The sequence below is a fragment of the Calliphora vicina genome, chromosome 2 (assembly GCF_958450345.1).
Source record: "Calliphora vicina chromosome 2, idCalVici1.1, whole genome shotgun sequence".
NCBI classification, from domain to species: Eukaryota; Metazoa; Arthropoda; class Insecta; order Diptera; family Calliphoridae; genus Calliphora; species Calliphora vicina.
The window spans coordinates 52,586,545-52,606,722 of NC_088781.1; the positions used below are offsets into that span (position 1 = coordinate 52,586,545).

Here is a 20,178-nt window from a genome sequence, read left to right on the forward strand (position 1 = left end):
ATATGAATTATTTAAAAATTTATTAAAATTTAAAACAAAAAATTATCACTGGTAGAAATTTTTCTTTTGAATTGAATAACTCTATTTTAATAATTTAAAACAAATTTTGTTAATTTTATTAAACAAACTTTCTTTGTCATCATTTAATTCAATTAAACTTACCCTTGGTGATTTCCGTGAAACATATTTTGGGCATTTCCATCCATCAGTTGTTAAACTCGTTGATGAAATGTCTCTCTTTTTCGCTCACGTTTAAATTAATCCTTTTTGAAAATTTCCTCTATTTATAGAATTTTTCAAAATGATGATGGTATTCAAAACAAGTTGTTGTTTATTGTTTTCTTAAATTGTTTTAATTTTTTTGGAAAAAAAAACTAAATTGGGGCAATGATGTTTTTAAGGATTTTTAAAATCCTTTAATGCTTTTGCAAAAACTCTTCAATTGAGTCCATTTTGTAAAAGGAAAATTACAAAGTTTTAGTTTTATATTTTATTATTAAATTAAAATTTAAACAAATACACCACGACGACACGTTAAAATAAATAATAGAATTTATAATTTAGAGATGATTTTTCTTTTTTTTATGGTTATTGTTGTAGATAATATATATATATTTTAAGATATATAAAATAATTATAGATTTTTATGTAGGCTGCTTGCTATTGTTTTTAGTTTAGAAGTTGAAATTGTATGATTTTTTGCAACTTTCTACGTCCAAATTATGAAAAAAAAAGAATTTGAAAAACTTGTATTTTCACACTTTTTTTTTGTTGTTGATGTTGTTTTCTCATGCAAATATTTTATTTATTTTGTTTTTGTTTAATATCAAGATTTGCCAGTTTTGCTTTTAAATGTATTACTACTTAGTTTTAATTTAAGTTTTGTTTTTATAGGTTTTCTAACGTCTTTGTAATATATTTATATATTTTATTGTGTGTATTTTTATTATTATTATTTTTAGGTTAATTTAAACAATTTTACTTTTAGTTATATTGTTTTAAATTAACAAATGGGGTTCGACGACATGTTGTTTGGTAATTACTGTAAGTTTTTTTTTCTAGTAATGAGACATTATTTTTCTTATTAACAGCTAAAAATAGAGAAGAAAATAAGAAATGGATTAATTTATTATTTTTAAAAAAGTTTTTGTTTTGGGCGAAAATAAACAATTGGTAAAATAAAGTTGTCTTTTTTTGCTTTAATTTACATTGTTTGAGTTTCATTTTGTAAAACTTGAAACCTAATGAAACCTAAGTTTCCATTGTTTTGTCAGTACCATGATAATGAATACTTTTTAGACGGAGTTCTATTTTCAGAATTGAATTATTTTCTTATTTTTAATAAAAGTAATAAAAGGCACAAATCAAGGAAATATTAAAACATGTATTGAATATTTGGAAAGTTTCCATTGTATTATCAACCACTGTTCTTATACAAAGAAATGAGGGGTATAGAAGCAAAGTCTGCAATCTCCATTTTTTTCCGTGAACTAATCGAATAATACCATCTTTGGATCTTCCAATAGGGACTTTCAAACTTTGACAGTTGATAGTGGCCATATTGTTGAAGCTACATCTGTCGAATTGACTGTCATTTATTCAGTTTGTTTTGCCAAATCACCATGGACGGATATGGCGTTCTACAACATTGATCAAATTGTTTTATCAAAATGATCGTTTTTCATCAAAAAATTATCTTTTGTGATGAGGCCCATTTCTGGATGGATGGGTACGCCACCAAATAAAATTGTCGAATTTGGGACGATACCAATCCACATGAGATCAAAGAGCATCCAATTCATCTCGAAAACGTCACTGTTCAAGCTGGAGGTGTCATCGGTACAACGACGTTACCCACGCAATCAGCACGCTGTAGCTCGATGATTATCAACACCTTTGGGTTGAATTGGATGATATGGACCCACATGAGATCTAAGAGCGTAAAATGTATCCCAAAAAAGTCACTGTTTGGTGACATCGGTTCATATTTCTTTGACAACGACGTTGGCCAGATATTCACCGTCAACGGCTTACGCTATAGGTCGATGATTACCAACGTCCTTTGGCCTGAATCGAATGATATCGATACCAACGACATGTGGTTTGTTCTGGTTCACACACGTCAAGTTTAATTCAACAAGTTTTGAGTTTATAGAAGAGAGAGGAAGAAAAAGAGGAAAACCTTTTAAATATCTCATCTCTCATCTACAAACTCTATATATGAGCCAGAAAACTTGACGTGTGTGAACCTTTTAATCGTATGGCGCTACGTGTCATACTGCTCGTACCTTAATGGACATTCTAAAAGAGCGATTTGAGGGCATGGTTATCTCACGTGAAGGTGATGTAAACTGGCCACCGATATCATGCGATTTGATCCCGTTAGTATTTTTCTTGTGGGGTTTTCTTAAGTCGCAACTCATGCCATCGATCAAATTCATCCAGATTGTTGAGCCAGTCATGGAAAATAGAACATTTAGGATGCGCGTTTCCAGCAAAGCCGCGTCGTATATTTGCACGATGTTACATTCCATACATAGTGGCATAGATAAGCTTTCCAAACGAATAAAAAATGTCGATGATATCCCACACACACTTTTTCACGGCTCTTAACTGAAAGGGAAACACTACTTCTGTCAACAGGCATCTGTCAGTTGACTTCTGTCAAAATTTTAACAAGTTAAGTCATTTAGTTTTTGTGATTGACAACTATTGATAGCAGACTACCTCGTGACTTGAGGAGAAATTGGAAAAAATTGAATTTCGTGTGCTCATTAAGAGCATTATTATTTGCGGAAAAACCGCCATAACTCAAATAAACGCTGAGCTTGGTAAATAATTGGTTTACTTTATTTAGTTGTGGCTGTACAAGCACGGAAGTTGCTGAACGTTCTGGACGCCCAATTGAGTTATCTACACCCGAAACAATTGAAAAAACTTACGATTGTTGGCGTTAGACGGTCGTAGATTGAAAGTGCGAGAGAATATGGAAGCCATAGGTATCACTTAGGTACGAGACTTAGGCTACGAAATCCTCCCTTTTCCTCCCTATTCTCAGGATTTATCCCCGAGTGACTAATTCTTGCTTCCAAACCTGAAGAAATGTTTCGACGGAAAAACATTTGACTCCAACGATAAAATCATCTCACAAAAATTGGAGAAAAGTTGGACAAAGTGCGTAGAGTTCAAAGGAGACTATGTTGAAGAATAAAATATTTTTTTTTATCCAAAAAAGCACGGACTTTTTGACCCAACCTAGTAATATGAATATTTATTTTCATATTAGAAGAAAAGGTATTATTAACTATAGAGCTAATCGAACTATATCAAACGTAACAATGTATATTTGGTTAAAGCAAAACCTCTATCATATATTCATTTAATTCCAAAATACTGAGTAACAAAACATTTGAGAATATGAAAAGTGGAGATGCAGACTTTGCTTATATACCCCTCAAATGTTTTGACAATTTTGTGCAAACAAGAACATAACATCGTCAAGAAGGGTCCATACATGACAAATACATGGGCAGACAAGAAATTATTCGCTGACTGAACAAATTTATGGCTCGTTTAGATAAACATTTGATTATTTCTAAAACTTTAAACAAACAATTTCAAATTGTTGGTTGGTGTTTCTAAAATATAAAGAATTTTTAAAACAATTTTTTGATTAAAAACTATTAACGAGGTTAATTATTTGTAGCAATTCGCGTGTGTGTGTCTGACTGGCTGGCTGTTATTCTTCATAAAATTGGGGCTGGCAATCTGCAAATAAATAAAGAATAAATTTTCAAATTAATAAAATTTTATAAATAAAAAATCAGGTTATTTATAAACTATATTTAAATACATGTTATTATTAATAAATAATTTAAGATTTTTGTGGAGAAAAATACTACGTTAACTAACAACTTATAACCTTTAAGAGTTTATCAATTATAAAATTGAAAAATTTATAAAATAGGTAGGTATGTAGACACAAACAAAATGAAATAAGCTTAAATATTGTATATATGTATATAAAATATACATAAATATTTTATTAAATTTATAAACTATATTTTTGTATGTAAATGTATGTATGTATAGCTGTTTATATAGAAAAGTAATAAAACACAAAGCGATACTTAAAACGTTTTAAAATAATTAAATATTTAGATAAATGCATGAGCTTTATGAATGTGCAGTCATAAACGAGGGTAGTCTGAGTGAAATAACAAAATTCTCAAATAAAATGTATCTGATTTAACCTAGATTTTTTTTGTATTCACTTAAAATCAATTTCGATTTGAAATCGAATACTGATCTGTTATCTGTTTTATCTATATGTCTTTATCCATACACTTTCGCCTGAAAACTTTCCACTTAACCCTCCCTCCTCATTTTATTGTATTTAAACTTTCATGTCATATCACACTAAATAACATTTCAAGCTAATTAAACATTTTTTTTCTTTAATTGTTTATCAGATTCGTTTGTTTGTGTGCAAAAATTAGTAATTTTTTATAAATACATCTTGCTTATTTCAAAACTACTTTTTTTTATTTCATTTTTTTAAATAATCATAAAAATATCACATTCACATTTTTCTGGCCACTTTTTTGTTTTTATTGTTTTTCACTATTACTATTTTTTCCACTTGTTCACAATTTTTTCCACTTCACATACAAAATTTTTTTGCTGGATTTTCTTTTAATTTTTTTCAATTAGTTTGCTGTTTTATTACATTCACATTTAAGGGGAAAAGCTATACGCTTATGAATATAAAATGGTCATATATTTGCGTGAAAAAACATATAACGTACAGCGTTACCCCTCAAAAATGAAGCTGGCGTAGGATTAATAAGTGTCAGTCACAAAAAAAAAGTATCACTTACAGGTAATATACTGGGTTTTATATGTAAATTTATTACAAACTTTGATTTCATAATTTTACACATTTTTTTATGTATTTTTTTTGAAGAATTTTGAACACTTTCACTTTTATTACCCGGAATCAATTAAAAATTTTCTAAGAAAATCTGAAGGACCAATATCAGCCTGAATACCTATAACACTTATTTTTATTTGTATTATCACTTTAGTTTTTGAAATATTCATCGAATGTATGTACAAGATATTAAATCATTCCCACAACAAAATATTCTACGCACCGAAATGACTCGAGGAGTTCAAGGGCTATCAACTCTGCAACCACTGCTGCTACAACAACAAGACATAAATGGTATTGACTTAACCCATGCTAAATTTTGTAAACTTTTTTACAAACACACTGCTAAAAACAAACAAATATTTTTGAAATGTTTTTTTTGGGAATTGTGCTTAATTATAGCCTTCACCTTCGTGAGAAGGGTATATATAAATTTGTCATTCCGTTTGTAATTTCCACAATATAATTTTCCGACCCTATAAAGTATATAGTGTCTATATATGTATATTCTAGATCCTAATAGATAGCAGAGTCGATTAAGCCTTGTCCGTCCATCCGTCTGTCTGTTTGTCTGTACGTCTGTCAATGAAATCAATTTTCTAAAGACCCCAGATATCTTCGGGATCCAAAGATTTAAAAAACAAAAACATTTTTTAAAATTTTTAAAAAAAAATTTTAAATTTTAAAAAAAAAATTTAAATTTTAAAAAAAATTTAAATAATTCGAAAAAAAAATTTCAAAAAATGAAAAATACAACTTTGGAAAAAAATAAATTTTGTTTCCCTAAAAATATTTAAAATTTGTAGTTTAAAGTATAATTTGGAGAAGGGTTTATAAGATTCGGCACAGCCGAATATAGCTCTCTTACTTGTTTTTTATAAAAAAAATCTATATTCATAACTGTAAAATTTCATTAAGAGATTTAAAAACAAACATTTCATTATAACATAAATATTTTAATTTTTCCTTAAAAAAAATCTGCAAAAAATATTTTTTTTTCCTATTTTCTTCTATGAATTTTTTAATATTAAAATTTTATATATTTTTGAAAGGAATAAAATATCCTACACTTTGATATATAACAGGTATATCTTATGTTTTCCACTAGTCAAACTTATGGATACGAAATCAACAATTATATTGCCGTTTTTAATATATTTTTTGTCACTGCATTACCGACTACGGTATTACCAAACATGCGAGGAAACTACAAGATGAAGTTAAAAAATTTGGAACAAAAGTTTTGCTAATTTTTTTTTTTGAAAATTAATAAATTAAATTAAATAAATAAATAAAAAAGTTTTGTTAATTTTTTTGAAAATTAAAATTTTATTGTTTGTTATTAATAAAAAAAATCCATGAACACTATTTTTTTTTAGAAAAAAATAAATTTATGAATTTTTTTTTAAAGTGTAAAAATAAAATTAAGATTTCCTATTGTGAAAATCCCACAATTCCAAAAAAAATCTTTTCAAAAATCAAAAAAAAATTGGATTTTTAGCTCTAGTTAGGGCTGGTCGAAAAATTTGCTTGGCTAAAAAATTCAAAACATATTGGGGAATTGAAAATAGGTTCTATGTTTTCGAAAAAAAACTCAAAAAAAAATTTTATAAATACTTATTAATTTGTTGGCAATTCCAAATAATTTATGTAAAAAAAAAGTAGGGAAAGATTTGGACACAATCAAATCGTTTATTTCAAAAACCAGATTTTGAGATTGCAAAGAAAACTTCCTAGCAACCTAAAAAATATTCCAATTTTATTAGGAACTTCAGAAGCAAAATGACAAATAAACTTTTTAATGAGTGTAACATCATATTTGTTCTGATACCTTTATAGGTCATTGCAAAATATTATCATAAAACTCTTTATAGTTATCCAAACAACTAGAGTTTTAGAGCTTGTAAATCTTTTATTTTTTTCACATTTATTGAGACCTACAACATTTATGAAAAAAAGTTTAGGGCCTAGTATTACATAGAAGGTTTTCTCGTCTTTGTATCACCATAATAGGGGGCAGTTTATACTTTTTTAGCATTAAATGATGGATTTACCTTTACAAAGCGGTAATCGACCAATAACGCAATTTTGGATATTTTGTTGCTTGACTGGTTTTTGAAATAATCGATTCAATTATTAAGGGATATATAACTTTTTCTAAAAATTCAATGCTGAAAAGAAAGGTGACCGCAATATTTGCCATTTATTTATGTGGTTTTTATAACAATTAGTAGAGAAGTTTTCCGTCATCAAAATTAATGTTTGAGTATTTTGGTAGTTTTCTTATTTTTTCCAGAAATGGAAATAAATATTAAATTACAGACAAAAAGATTTTTCGTGAAAATGTCAACTTCATACAAAATTAATGAATTCGCTTCAATTTGCTGGAATTCGACCTGCTTTCAGTTTGTTAAATTGGCTTGTTTTTGTGAAATCAATGATTTTGAAATATAGTAGCGCTTTTATTATTCAAGTTATAAAATTTTAACAAGCTGCGTCATTTAGATTGTGTATTTAGTGAAGTGAATAAATACTATGAGAACTCTGCACCATCAATTTCAATGGTAAAAAAGTGGTTTACTGAATTTTGTTGTGACCATTTGAGGTCTCTGCTCCCGAAACAGTTGAAAAAATTCACGATATGATCTGGACCGGTCTTATATTGAAAGTGCTAGAGATTGTGGAAGCCAAAGGTATAGCAATCAAAACACTTGGGTTTCTTGGGTTGAATCGGTCATCAAATACCTATTTAGATGGACTCGACAAATCTTATTTCTTGAAAAGGATACACAAATTGGAGATATGTTGTACAGAGCTCAAAGGAGACTATGTTGAAAAATAAAATTATTTTTTATCCAAAAACCTGTGTTTCATTCAAAAAGTCACGGACCCGTCCTCGAACAATTCGGCGATAAAAAGTATTGAAAACGGAGAAGGTCTGACATTTCTAAAAGAAGAGAACAACATTTCAAAATTCACAATAGCCCAATTCACAATCTTGTGTAAACATATACAAAGATACAAGACCATTTGCACAAGGTGATGAATTTTGCTAATGTGTTTTCAAATAACATGAATTAAATAATTCCAGATAAAAAAATTATTCGAAAATACCAAAAAGTTACATGAACATTAAAATCATTGAAAGTATTTTGGCTGCAAAACATTATTTGTCCTATTATTTCATCATTTGTAAGATTCTTGTTAATTAAAGTAACTGATGAAAATAGAAAAAAAAATTGTTTGACAATTAAAAAATAATTGCAGAGACTTTCTTTCAAGCAACAAAAAGCAGCAGCATAACGAAAAAGTAAAGTCCACCTACCACCAAAAAAGGTTGCATGCAGTAAAAAAAAACCACAATAAGAATGACAAAAAAAGCGTTTTTAAAAATTACAATTATTGATTTTTATGTCTCGAAATAAGGCTCCCCACACAAAATATAAAAAAAACCTACAACGCCATAGAAAAAAGGAACAACACAAAAAGAAGGTGGCAAATGGGATACAAACGAGTACGACAACAACAGCAACAAAAAACAATGTAATCACAGAAAATTTGAATAAAATTTATATTACATTTCTACGATTTTTTTTTTTACTTAACAAAAACAACATTGAAAATCTGTGGCTGGAATAAGGGACGATAAAACCAACAACAGAATTGGATGTAAGAAAAAAGGATTTAGAGACGGGATATTGTAAAAAAAAAAATGGGAATATGATACTTTTTTTAAACGTTTAAAAAAACACCCTAAGAATAAATAAAAATTAATTAATGCCTAGAAAAGTATCACTACTCCTGATAATAAATAATATTGAAAAATTTATTTAGGTAAGGGTTTTCTACTTACTCCTTATAAAAAACAACACTGCACTTAAATGTAACAAAAACATTACACACAAACTCATTTTTGTAGAAAAAAATGGACCAGACACCACAAATTTAAACACAAAGAATTTGTTTTAGCTGGTACTTCTTTTAATAATGCTTATTCAAGCATAATTTTAATACATTTTTAAATAAAGCAACATAGCTACTTTTTATTTCTTTAATATTATTCATTTATATTTATCATTTTATTTATTTGTATTTTCCACTAAACTTTTCTTTAATAAACCTTTTTCCACAAAAAATATTTAGCATGTTGCTGCTGCTTGACTAAAAGTAAAAATTTCATATGTCATGTCAAACATAGAAAAAAAAAAAGATTTTAGTAGTCGAGAGCATAAATTGTCATGCTCCATTATTATCTCTTTCATCTCTTTTTCCTTAGTACTGCGATTGTTGTTGTTTTGTCATGTTCACTTGCAAAGGATGCACAATAATTGAGTAGTTGTTAGCAATAAAAGGATGCTGTCAAATTTGCTAGGTGTAGCAAAACAAAAATCCAAAAATATATGTAATTTAAAAGAAACTCACAATAAAACAAGTGTCAAAAGATGTTAAAACAAACAACACTCACACATAGCCATGCAGACAAAAGCAAACCCTGTGTGTGACATTTAGAAAGAGGATAACAAAGAGAGTTGCCAATATATAAAAAAAATTACAAGTATTGCCAACTCTTTTATGCTAATACACAAACAAATAGTTTGGAAAGGTTGTTAAATTTAGCAAAAGATTAAAGTAAAGAATACAAAAGTTTTGCAGCATAAATCGTGTAAATCTATAATAGCATGCATTTAGAAATGAAATTTCTAGATATATTTAATGTGCAATACTTTCTTCATCTGAAAATAAAATTATTTAAATATCCATGTTTTCAGTGTAATCCCTTCATCTGTTCATCTGGCAACAATGTGTGTGCCCTAAACATAAAGAGAGATTTGTAATGTAAATAAAAACTCAAAAAGGAGGTGGAAGAAAATACAACAGAGAGCGAAAAAACCTTAAATTAGGAACTAGGATAATTTTTAGCAGCTCATAAAGCAAACAAGAAATTAAAAATGGCTTTACTTGTGGGTTTTTTCTTTGGAATTTTTGCAGACAGTTAAAATATATAAAAATTACGGCATTTCAATTTCCAGACAATAAAACTTTTCAGAATTATTAAAAAAATATATACGTTAGCTAGAATCAATAAAGGATTGATAAAAATTGTATTCATTGAAACATAATTTTGTAATAAAGGAGTGCGCTCAACTAAAATAGTGCTTACTTTTAGCGTACCAGAATTTAAACTAATATTTTTTTTAGTATAAATTAGAATGACACATTTTAAAGATTGTGTAACATCTTCAGTCTTTTTGTTAAGTGAATATCTTTCAAAATGTTTAACTGAAACTTAAGTGCTTTTCAAATGTATTTAAAAAAAAAAAAATACCCAATAATGTTTAGTTGGACAGAGTGCAGAGCAAGACTTTTTATAATACTTCTCTATAGGTCTCTTCGCAATTCATTTCAACAAAAACTAATACTTTTAAAATTTTTGAAAATTTGTTTTTGCTTTCCACATAAATATCACTTTTCTGGAAGTAATGACAAATACAAAAACTAAAACGGCAAACAAAGTTATAAACATGCACTCCTTATTTTCCTTTGCCGATACTACACGTCATATATGTATGTCCCTTAAAATGCCAACAATAAAAATATCAAGCAAAACCGGCAATTTAACGCCCATTTTCACAATGTCCGTTTATCCATAAAGGATTGTTTAACAAGCAATTACAGGTTTAGTTGTCCTTGATTAATAGCGCACAGTGGTTTAGAAACTTTTTATTTTGGGAAATTATTCGGTAGCTCGTGATCGATTCGAGATACATATCTGAATGAAATTTCTCTTGAAATTTGTGTATGTTTATTTCAAACAGCCCAGCTGTTCTAGGAGACTGTCGCGAACTAGTAATTATAACATCACAATTTGTATCAAACTAGTATGTATGAATTAAAGTTTATAGTGACATCACCCTAGATTACTTAGAGACACTTAAGTGACAATTGACTTCATGCTAGATTACCTGGGATGTATAAAGTAACCAATTGACTTATATTTGCACTACAAAGAGCACATACGTGTCAAATGACCCAAAATATATCAATTGGAGTCAAGCAAGTTGTCAGACATTAGTCACAATTACTAACTAGGCACGTAGCTATTTATGTAACTAGAGGTGACAATTGACTTCATGCTAGATTACCTGGGATGTATACAGTAACCAATTGACTTCTCTTTGCACTACAAAAAGCACATACATGTCAAATGACCCAAAATATATCAATTGGAGTCAAGCAAGTTGTCAGACATTATTTACAATTACTAACTAGGCACGTAGCTATTTATGTAACTAGAGGTGACCTTAAATCAGGCGCCGACCAGGGTGAGAAAGAAGGAAATGCACCCCAAAACTAAAAAGTTTTAATATAAAAGAGGAAAAAAAGAAAAATGTAACATAAATTTTACTTTATTTTCCACCCCCAAAGGTTGACCTGGATCCGTGCTTGCCGTCTACCCAGAACTGCAGGTGAACTATACACATTTTGTACTAAAAACGTTAACAATTTCAAGAAAAGACAATATTTGTAGGTCTATTGAAGAATAGATGTAAGCAATATCGTCACCTAAAATGCAAAATAACGTAACAACAAAAATACCAAAATCGAATGTTTGATAATGATGAATAAGCTAAGAAAATAATAAATATAAATTTTAATTTGGAAATATTTTTGTCATTCTGTTTAATGATCAAATGGGAGGAATTAAGTTTATATCATAAAAATTTTAAATTTTTGAAACGATGTTACGTTATTTTGCATTTTAGGTAACGATATGTACAAGACCGTAAAACACGGAGGTGGATCCATCATGATATGGGGGTGTTTCTCTTGGATAAACAACAAAATATGCGCCCCGGACTACGTAAATATATTGCAAAGCATAATGCATAAAGGGATGGGAGTTTCAGCAAGACAATGAGCCAAATCACTCATTAAAATTGGCCAAGGACTGGTTTGCTGTCACCAAAGTACATCTTATGGAATGGCCTTCGCAGTCACCGGACCTAAACCCAATAGAACACCTTTGGGGAGTGCTCAAGAGGAAGCTGGATTGTTTCAGTCCGAAAAATAAGGACGAATTGTGGGAAACAACTCCAGGAAGGGTGGTTTTCCATTGACAAGGACGTTTACGCAAAAATTGATTGATTCCATGATTCGCAGATGCAATGAAGTTGTAAAAAACAAAAGTTGAGAAACAAATTATTAAAATAAAATAATTTTTTAATAAAAAATAAAAAGATTTGCTTCTAAAAATTTAATCCTTTTACGCGTTTCTATTATTTTTTCTTGTAGAAATATTGAATTTACATTTTTAGTCATAGGTATAATGTATTTAAATATAAATGAAAAGTATTGAAACTTGACTAATTAACTTACAAAATTTGAAAATAAAGCACTAGTTTCTATTATGTTTTCCAACACTGTATATCTACCTACGATAGATAGTTTAAGTACTATCTATAAGTATAAAATTTTATTTATATTTAGATTAGAACTGAATTTTTCGGTTTCAAAGAATTATCAGCCTAACCTCGCTTTTAAACAAAGAAACAATAGAACCAGATGTTATGGTGAAATGCAAAATATGCCTATTTTGCTAAAAAAAAATATTTATATATTCTTCTATTTTCATAGTTATTGTTTCCTTATTCATTTCCTGCACTTATAAATCCTTCTTACCTACTAAATACACAGTATTGTATATCTAGTAGGTACTAATACAAAAACAACTACAAATAGGTAGGTACCTAATAAAGAAACTAAATTATGATGACCATAATAAAACAACAACTAAAAGTAAAGAAAACAAACAAAAATACAAATGAAGATGGATAAGAAGAATAACAACGTAGAAATTTCACTTACTTTTCTTCATTTATTCTTTTTATACATTTGCTCTGGCTCGTATGATTATTGTGGATGTTGTTGTTGTTGATATTAAATATTATTATTGTTTTTAGTTATTGGACGTCATCATATTTTAGTTTTAAAAAGTTTAATATACATTCACACAGACACTGTTTAATTTACCTAACATACATAGGCATACATACATAATTGTACAAACATTCGTACGCAAAATAATAAAGAAGAAAAAAGCAGAAAAATTAAACATGGAATAAATGAACAAACCCAAGAAACAAACAAACAAACAATTATACATTTTATATTATCATCAACTATAATCGATTTTTGCTCTCATTTGCAACAAAAACAACAACAACAGCAACAAACATCTACATACATACAAACTGACTGACTGACAGACACACATACTCTAAAGTACAGTCTCGCTCGCTACTAACTGTAACATTTTAATGTGACGCGTTTTATAGAAGTATATAAAATAAACAGCAACAAAAATATATACCAACTCATACATTTATACAAATGCAAGTTTGGTACATACGTACATGCATCCACACATTTAAATTGCATACTAAAATTTCATATTGTATAAAAAATATTTTATACCGACTACCTACCTACCACCTATCATTTATTTAATTTAAGTTTCTTTCGTTTGAGTTTTACAATTTGAATTATTTTAATAGGTGTTTGTGTTATCGTCTAAATGCATGCACAAATATTTACAATAATAAAAACAAAACAAATATTTAATTGATTGTCAACTTGTTATTATAATAATGGCCACCGCCGGAATACTTTAGTTTTATATAAAAATAATTACAGAAATTCTTGTTAACATTATTAATACGAGGATTGTTTGATAAGTCCATGAACGTATGTATATGATTTATGGAATGTTCCTTGAGCACGAAAGCAGAGCAAAGCGTATGAAAGTTAGTGCTGGTTCTCACTAGGGTTCTTTCGACTTTTAAAATGTCCACTATTTGAACTTTCGACTTTTTTCGTTTTCTAAAAAGTCGACTTTTCGTACTTTCGACTTGTTTCGTTTTTTTAAAAGTCGACTTTTTTGTTAAGTCGACTATTTTCGACTTTCCGAAAAGCGATAATGTATTAAATAATACTAGGATCGCCCGGTGGCCGAAATTCGACCACTTTTAAACGTTTTTATCACTTTTATGGAAAGAATTAAAAAAAAATTATATTGTGCACATTTAGAGAAAATAACCTTTTAAACCATATATGTTTCATCAATATTGGTGGACAATAATATACTTAAAAGTGTACCACAAAAAAACGTGTGGCCTATTTATATATAAGATTATCATTTTTGTTTCTAATAGATAGATTTAAATTTATAAAAAAGGAAACAAACTTACATTACTAATTTGGAATGTTTATTATCAAACACTTTCTTAAAAAACATTTTTGAAGAATTTTGTGTAAAAAGAGGATTATTTTATAAACATTTATTTATTTTTGCATACATTAGAAAAAAACAGAAACAAAAAAGTCGATTGTTCGAACATTTGAAAATGACCCCAAACTTCTAAAACCATAAAAAAATTATTATTTTAAAAGTTTGGGTCAGTGCTATATAGGGTGTGCTATATAAGGTTAATTTTAATTTTTCTGCTGTTTTTGTAAATACTAGGCTTTTTTGTTAAATTTCATCAAAATCGGCCCAAAAATATACAACATTTCGAACATTTCGAAATCTTTCCAAGAGAAATTCCAAATATTGAAAAATTTGACCTTTGACCTTCACGATTTAAGGGTTAACGTTTTCCGATTTTACTAAAAGTTTCAGAGTATATTTATAATTATCTGGACTATAATATTCTCAATAGGTTTTACTTAAAATTCATAAGAGTAAGGAAATAGAGCTCATTGGCCTAAAAATTGCCAAATAATTGGTTTTTCTCGAAAATTTCAAATTTTAAATCGCAGGTACGGAAAAACTATAAGAGATATTTTCATAATTTTTTTCACATTTATATTCTTAATAAATCCCAATGAGATGATCAAAAATTTCTGGAATTTGTTTAACAAAATTTTTAAAAATTTGAAAATGGAGTTTTGAATCTGCCGTTAAAAAAATTTTATTTTTTTGTTCATACCTAAGAATAGGTTATCGGTATCCTACGAAGACAAAAACTCGTATACAAGTAAATATGGACATATTTTAAGTAAAAATGAGCTTTTATTTTAATATTTCTCAAAATATGTTAATTTTGTTCCTACATTTCTTGTTCTAGTGGCCTGAGACACGTTAATGGCCTGGCGAATTTTTAATAACTTTAACATTTTTTGACCAATTTCTGTTTTTTATGTCTCATTAGAACGACAATTACGTACACATTTCGATTCTTTTAAATTAAATTACAAAAGTAATTTTTTAATGGCAAAATTTTTACAAAAACTGAAAAAAAGCATTTTTTCCCTTGTAAATGCATCTCAAAACTTCAGAGGGATTGTGGCACGGCACGTCTTAACCCCAACCGATTTACCTAAAATATTTTCAGGATGATTTTTTTTACTAATGTTCACCAAACTGGAGGGTTAGAATGGCCAAAATCCAACTTTCGTTTATTAAGGGCCACCCTAATGAACATACACGTGTCATCTTGACAGTTTTTGATAAGTGACATTTATATAGGATGTTTTTTTATAGAGGAAAGAAAGAAACAGTGAAAAACGTTTTTAATATCCATTCAAGTCTTTGGCATTAATGTTTAAATATTAAGTCAAAGTTGGACAATTCACAAGTTATCTTATCATGTCATATTGTCGCTTAGAAGAAATCGTTACTTCTTTATCTTTTTCCAAAAATTACAGTATTTATTACATTGATAACTCATACGTTCCGACATAATCATACAGTGCCTAGAATGCTAGAATATTCGTAGATCACACACTGGGAAAAAAGGTAGGAATCAAAGATTAGCAAGGTTCCCCACCACGACACCACATACATAGAGGGCGTTGTTTCTAAGCAACGACAGATGGCAGCCCGATTATCCCAGGACCCGCTACATCAGACCAATCATCTACTTAGCTGGAACAACAGCAACAGGCAAAATTAACAACAGACTGGATCTAATGGCAACATCGAGCATGGAGATGCACGATACTCCAATAACTAGGAGATTTCAATATTACATTACGAAAACAACTGCAACAAATCGTATAAGATGGAGATTCTTTGTGGAAGCCAAATGCTCCCAAGATGGGTAATGGAGAGAAAAAATGTCTAACTTACCTATACCAGAATGCCTTTCCATTCAAATTATTCGATACTGTAACCTATGCGCCATAGTTTTGTCCAAAAACGAACCGTTTAAAACGCATTCGTCACCAATTTCATTATTCTGGATGTATTCATGTTGCGAAACCCAAAGTGGTGATGTCCAAGCTGAGTTAGATGATATAAACAGTCGCATAGACATTTCGACCTCAACATGTTTGAATTGACAGGTATGATATGAATGTATCTATGCATCATAGTATCGTCCGAGGACGTCTGACCCCCTTTATTTCGCATTCAGCACCGACCTTATTTTCTTTTTCACTGGGCTTAAATCTTGGATCAATCCCTAAGCCGCTTAAGGCTTCCATTATTGAAGGCACCTTCTATATCCAAGGATATACATATGTATATAGATTCGATCTATAAGGCTTTTCAATTTATCTTCTCTATAGGTATGCTTGCCAAAGATTGTTGGTGAGAGAAAATTTCGTCATTGCAAATGTTGAGCGTTAGCGAAGAGACGATTTGTTGGATGACGACCCCAAATCACACGAGGTTCATCAAGATGCAATGCATCAACAAAAAGTAAGTGTTTGGTGCAGATTTTGGTTCGAAAACGACAATGGCCATCACTGTCAAAGGCGACCTCTACAGATCAATGGTTACCAAGTTCGTTTGTTTCCAATGAAGCAATAGATATGGATAACATGCCGTGCCACCAGCAAACACCTCCTGCATAAACGGTCTTGGCGTATGGTTAGCTATTGTGAATTGTTCACCAAGATTTGAATTGGCTAGACTTTATGTTGTGGAGTTTTCTGAAGTCGCAATCTTACGATAACCTCAAAGTCAACAAAAAACAGGCCATCAATCTCAAAATAATAAATAAAATTGGATATCTCGATCATAAAATAGTGTAGGTTTCCCATTTTAAAGTTATTTTTTTTTAGCAAACAATGCAAAATTTAGTTTTTTTTTTTCAATATACAAAATTTTTAAAAATTCTTTCGTTTCCAACAACAATAAAAACACTTTGTTAATTGCTGGATAGTATTTTTTAATCGAACAATCAATTATTTAATTTCTCTACCATCATTTCCCCCATTTATTTTTTCTTTCAATTTTATTGTTTGTTAATTTATAAAAGGAAACAACAAATACGTTTATGATTTTTTTTCAAGTATTTGCAAGATATGAAGAAATTTGCAAATAGTTTTGTTATTGAGTAATTCAATTAAAATCAGTATTTTTTTTCTTTGCCTCTTTATCTAAACAATCAAGTATAGAATGAAGTATACAAAAAAAACAGTAAATAAAACAACTACTGGAAGTTTTATACTCATACCAACGAACAGATTCATTAATATTTGTTTAAATATTTATGTATGCATGTAAATATGTATGTAGTACCCTCAACAGTCGATTGTACTCTATTCAGACAACTCTGTGTAGAAGATCGTGTAGAAGACATGTGAGAAATTTGTATATTATGGCATAAAACAAAATCAAACACTTCAAAAGATAATAGGAAATATGTACGAATATACTATAAATCAAGATAACTGTTTATTATTTTGACATTTGAAGTTCATATTTGAAGAAAACTGATAAAAAACTGCTGGCAATTTGTTATATATTTCTTCACTAGGGCAACTCTAACTATATTGTCCAACATTCCGCCATTAATTTGCATATGGCCGCCAAACCAGAGTTGGGTGTTATTTACTTTTGACTTAATTTCCTATAATTTGTCCCCCATTCAAACAAAACTAAACAAAAACTCTATGGCTACACATTTACAATGGAATTTCAAGATTGAACGGTAATAAATTTTTTAACAGATAAAAACAATACACAACATTTATACTAGCTGAGCGAGTACACATTTAATTTTATCTAAATAACTAACCGTTTATTGCAAAATGTATGAAAAAAAACATACAAAATAAATGTCTCATACAATTTTACTAGAAAATAGTATTATCGGCAAACAAAAATATTTAAACGAACAAAAAAAAACAAATACGGTAGAGAATTAAGAAAACAAGATATACAAATACTGTAGTATACAACTCTGCAAGGCATTGGCAACGACAACAACAACTACACCAGAAATGTCAGCACAAATAGTTACAGTTATAATAGTTTTTAATGAGCTCTCAAATAATACATGTATGGGAGAGTTAGATAAAATAATTATAAAAAAAAACTCATGAAATTATTGAAAACACACACTCACAATTTTATTTTTTTAAATGAATTAAAAATTAAAAAAATAGTAGAAAATATACAGGCGTTATAAAATGAAAGAATAGTAATAGAAAAAACAAGGCAGACATATTGTAGACTTGCCACTCAAACAAACAAAACAACAAGAAAACAAGATTGCCAACAACATTAGCGTAATTTCAAATAATCTGGCCACAAAACAAATAACAAAAAAATACAATTATACAAGTACATAGTAAGGCAAAAATAAAAACAACAACTAGAATACAACTAGTGGAGTTTAATGTTTGTTGTACAAGTACAACACTTAGCTCCATTTTCTCAATGTCTGGTTATCGTTTTTCGTAACGATATACAGATAGACAGTTCTCATACAAAAATTATATTAATTGGAAGTATGTATATCATTACAATAAACGATAACCAGAGATTGAGAAAATGGGGCTTAGAGTAGAATACCACAAAAATCAGAGCTGGTAGAATTAAAAAAAATTGTAAAGACTACAATATTTTTCTTACTTTCGGAATTTAATTTTTATCTAAGGGCACTGCTACACGTTCAATATATATTGTGATATTTGGATCGCGATCCATTGTAATGGATCACGCAAAATTAGGTTATACTGCAATTTGGATCGCGATCCATCAATACTGCCAACTAATGCTGGTTAATTTCCCTTTAAAATGAGGTATGTCTCATCCTGTCATCTATCTTAGTTTGTCCACAATTGTCGAAAATTCTTCCGAGGATCAACAGTGAAAAATTTTAATTTTCATAAAAATTTTAAAAATAGTCAGACGAACTTTTGGAAAAAGTTCGTCTGATTCACCAATGATGGTGAATGCTAAGTGATTTACCTTTAAAATGAGGTATATCCCATCTTGTCATCTGTCTTAATTCGATCACAAGTTGTTTTTAAAAAATACGCATTAAATAGTTTTTAAATATGAGTGAATGTAAGTATGGCAAATATGTCACAAAAAGCAAAACATATTTGTGAATATGTCCCAAATTTGCAAATATTTCACACCTCTAAAAACGAATTTATAAATATGTAATGACGTAAGGCGTTACGACGAAACATATTTGGAAATATTTAATAACGTAAAGTTTTACGTCGAAACATTCTTAACTCGGCGTATTTATCTACACATTAAACATAAAAATATTGGCATATTACTCGGATTTATAAATTTATACACTTTTTCCACAAATCCGGCCATTAAAGATTTTATAGTTGATTCCGTTACCTTTTTGGACAAGGTCGTCCACTTACGCTAAAAATCGGACATGTCCTGGGATATCTTTCCTGTGTTCTTTAATTATTTTTTTTACAAGAGCCCAATACTTTTACACAGGACGAAATTCTGGACAGTTGAGTGGATGGATTTGCCTCCCGTGGTACAAAATTAACATTCACCCCTATTGCAAATCAGTATTTCACATGAAATATGTCCCCTTTAACTTTTTTCGTTCATCAACTTCATGAAAAAATTCCCCATGTTGTGAAATTCTTAAATGGAATTGTGTAAACAATAAACGGCTGTTACGAACAAAATTAACTGTTGTGAATGAAAAGTTCATGGGAATATCACGATAACAATTTTCCCTTCGAGGGAAATGTATATTTCATTCACAAAATTTCACATGTTATTGCAGATATGGGTGATTATTGTTTGAACACCACTCAAGGGCCTTTTTCCAAAATGAAATGATGACATATCGGGCCAAAAATATGAAGATACTCTGTTTTGTTTTAAGAAAGGTAAAAGCCATTTTTGTAGACACTATTTCTTTGTTTATCGTACCTGATATCACAAATGATTGGCTTCTTTTGCCACAACTGCACACAAGAAACTTCTTGTGTTTTTTGTCCGGTATGTATTGATCTTGAAC

The 20,178-nt window shown here is 29.3% G+C and overlaps 1 protein-coding gene across 12 annotated transcripts in view; it reads right to left on the reverse strand.

Annotated features, from left to right (window-relative positions):
• The window catches only part of kis (kismet), a 119,737-nt gene that overhangs the window by 72,584 nt on the left and 26,975 nt on the right, over positions 1-20,178 (reverse strand). For all 12 annotated transcript variants that reach the window (XM_065502375.1, XM_065502372.1, XM_065502374.1 and 9 more), the window contains exon 2: positions 163-1,091. In XM_065502375.1, coding sequence (XP_065358447.1) covers positions 163-206 — 44 coding nt within the window. In that variant the 5' untranslated portion in view covers positions 207-1,091. The remainder of the gene's footprint in view (positions 1-162; positions 1,092-20,178) is intronic.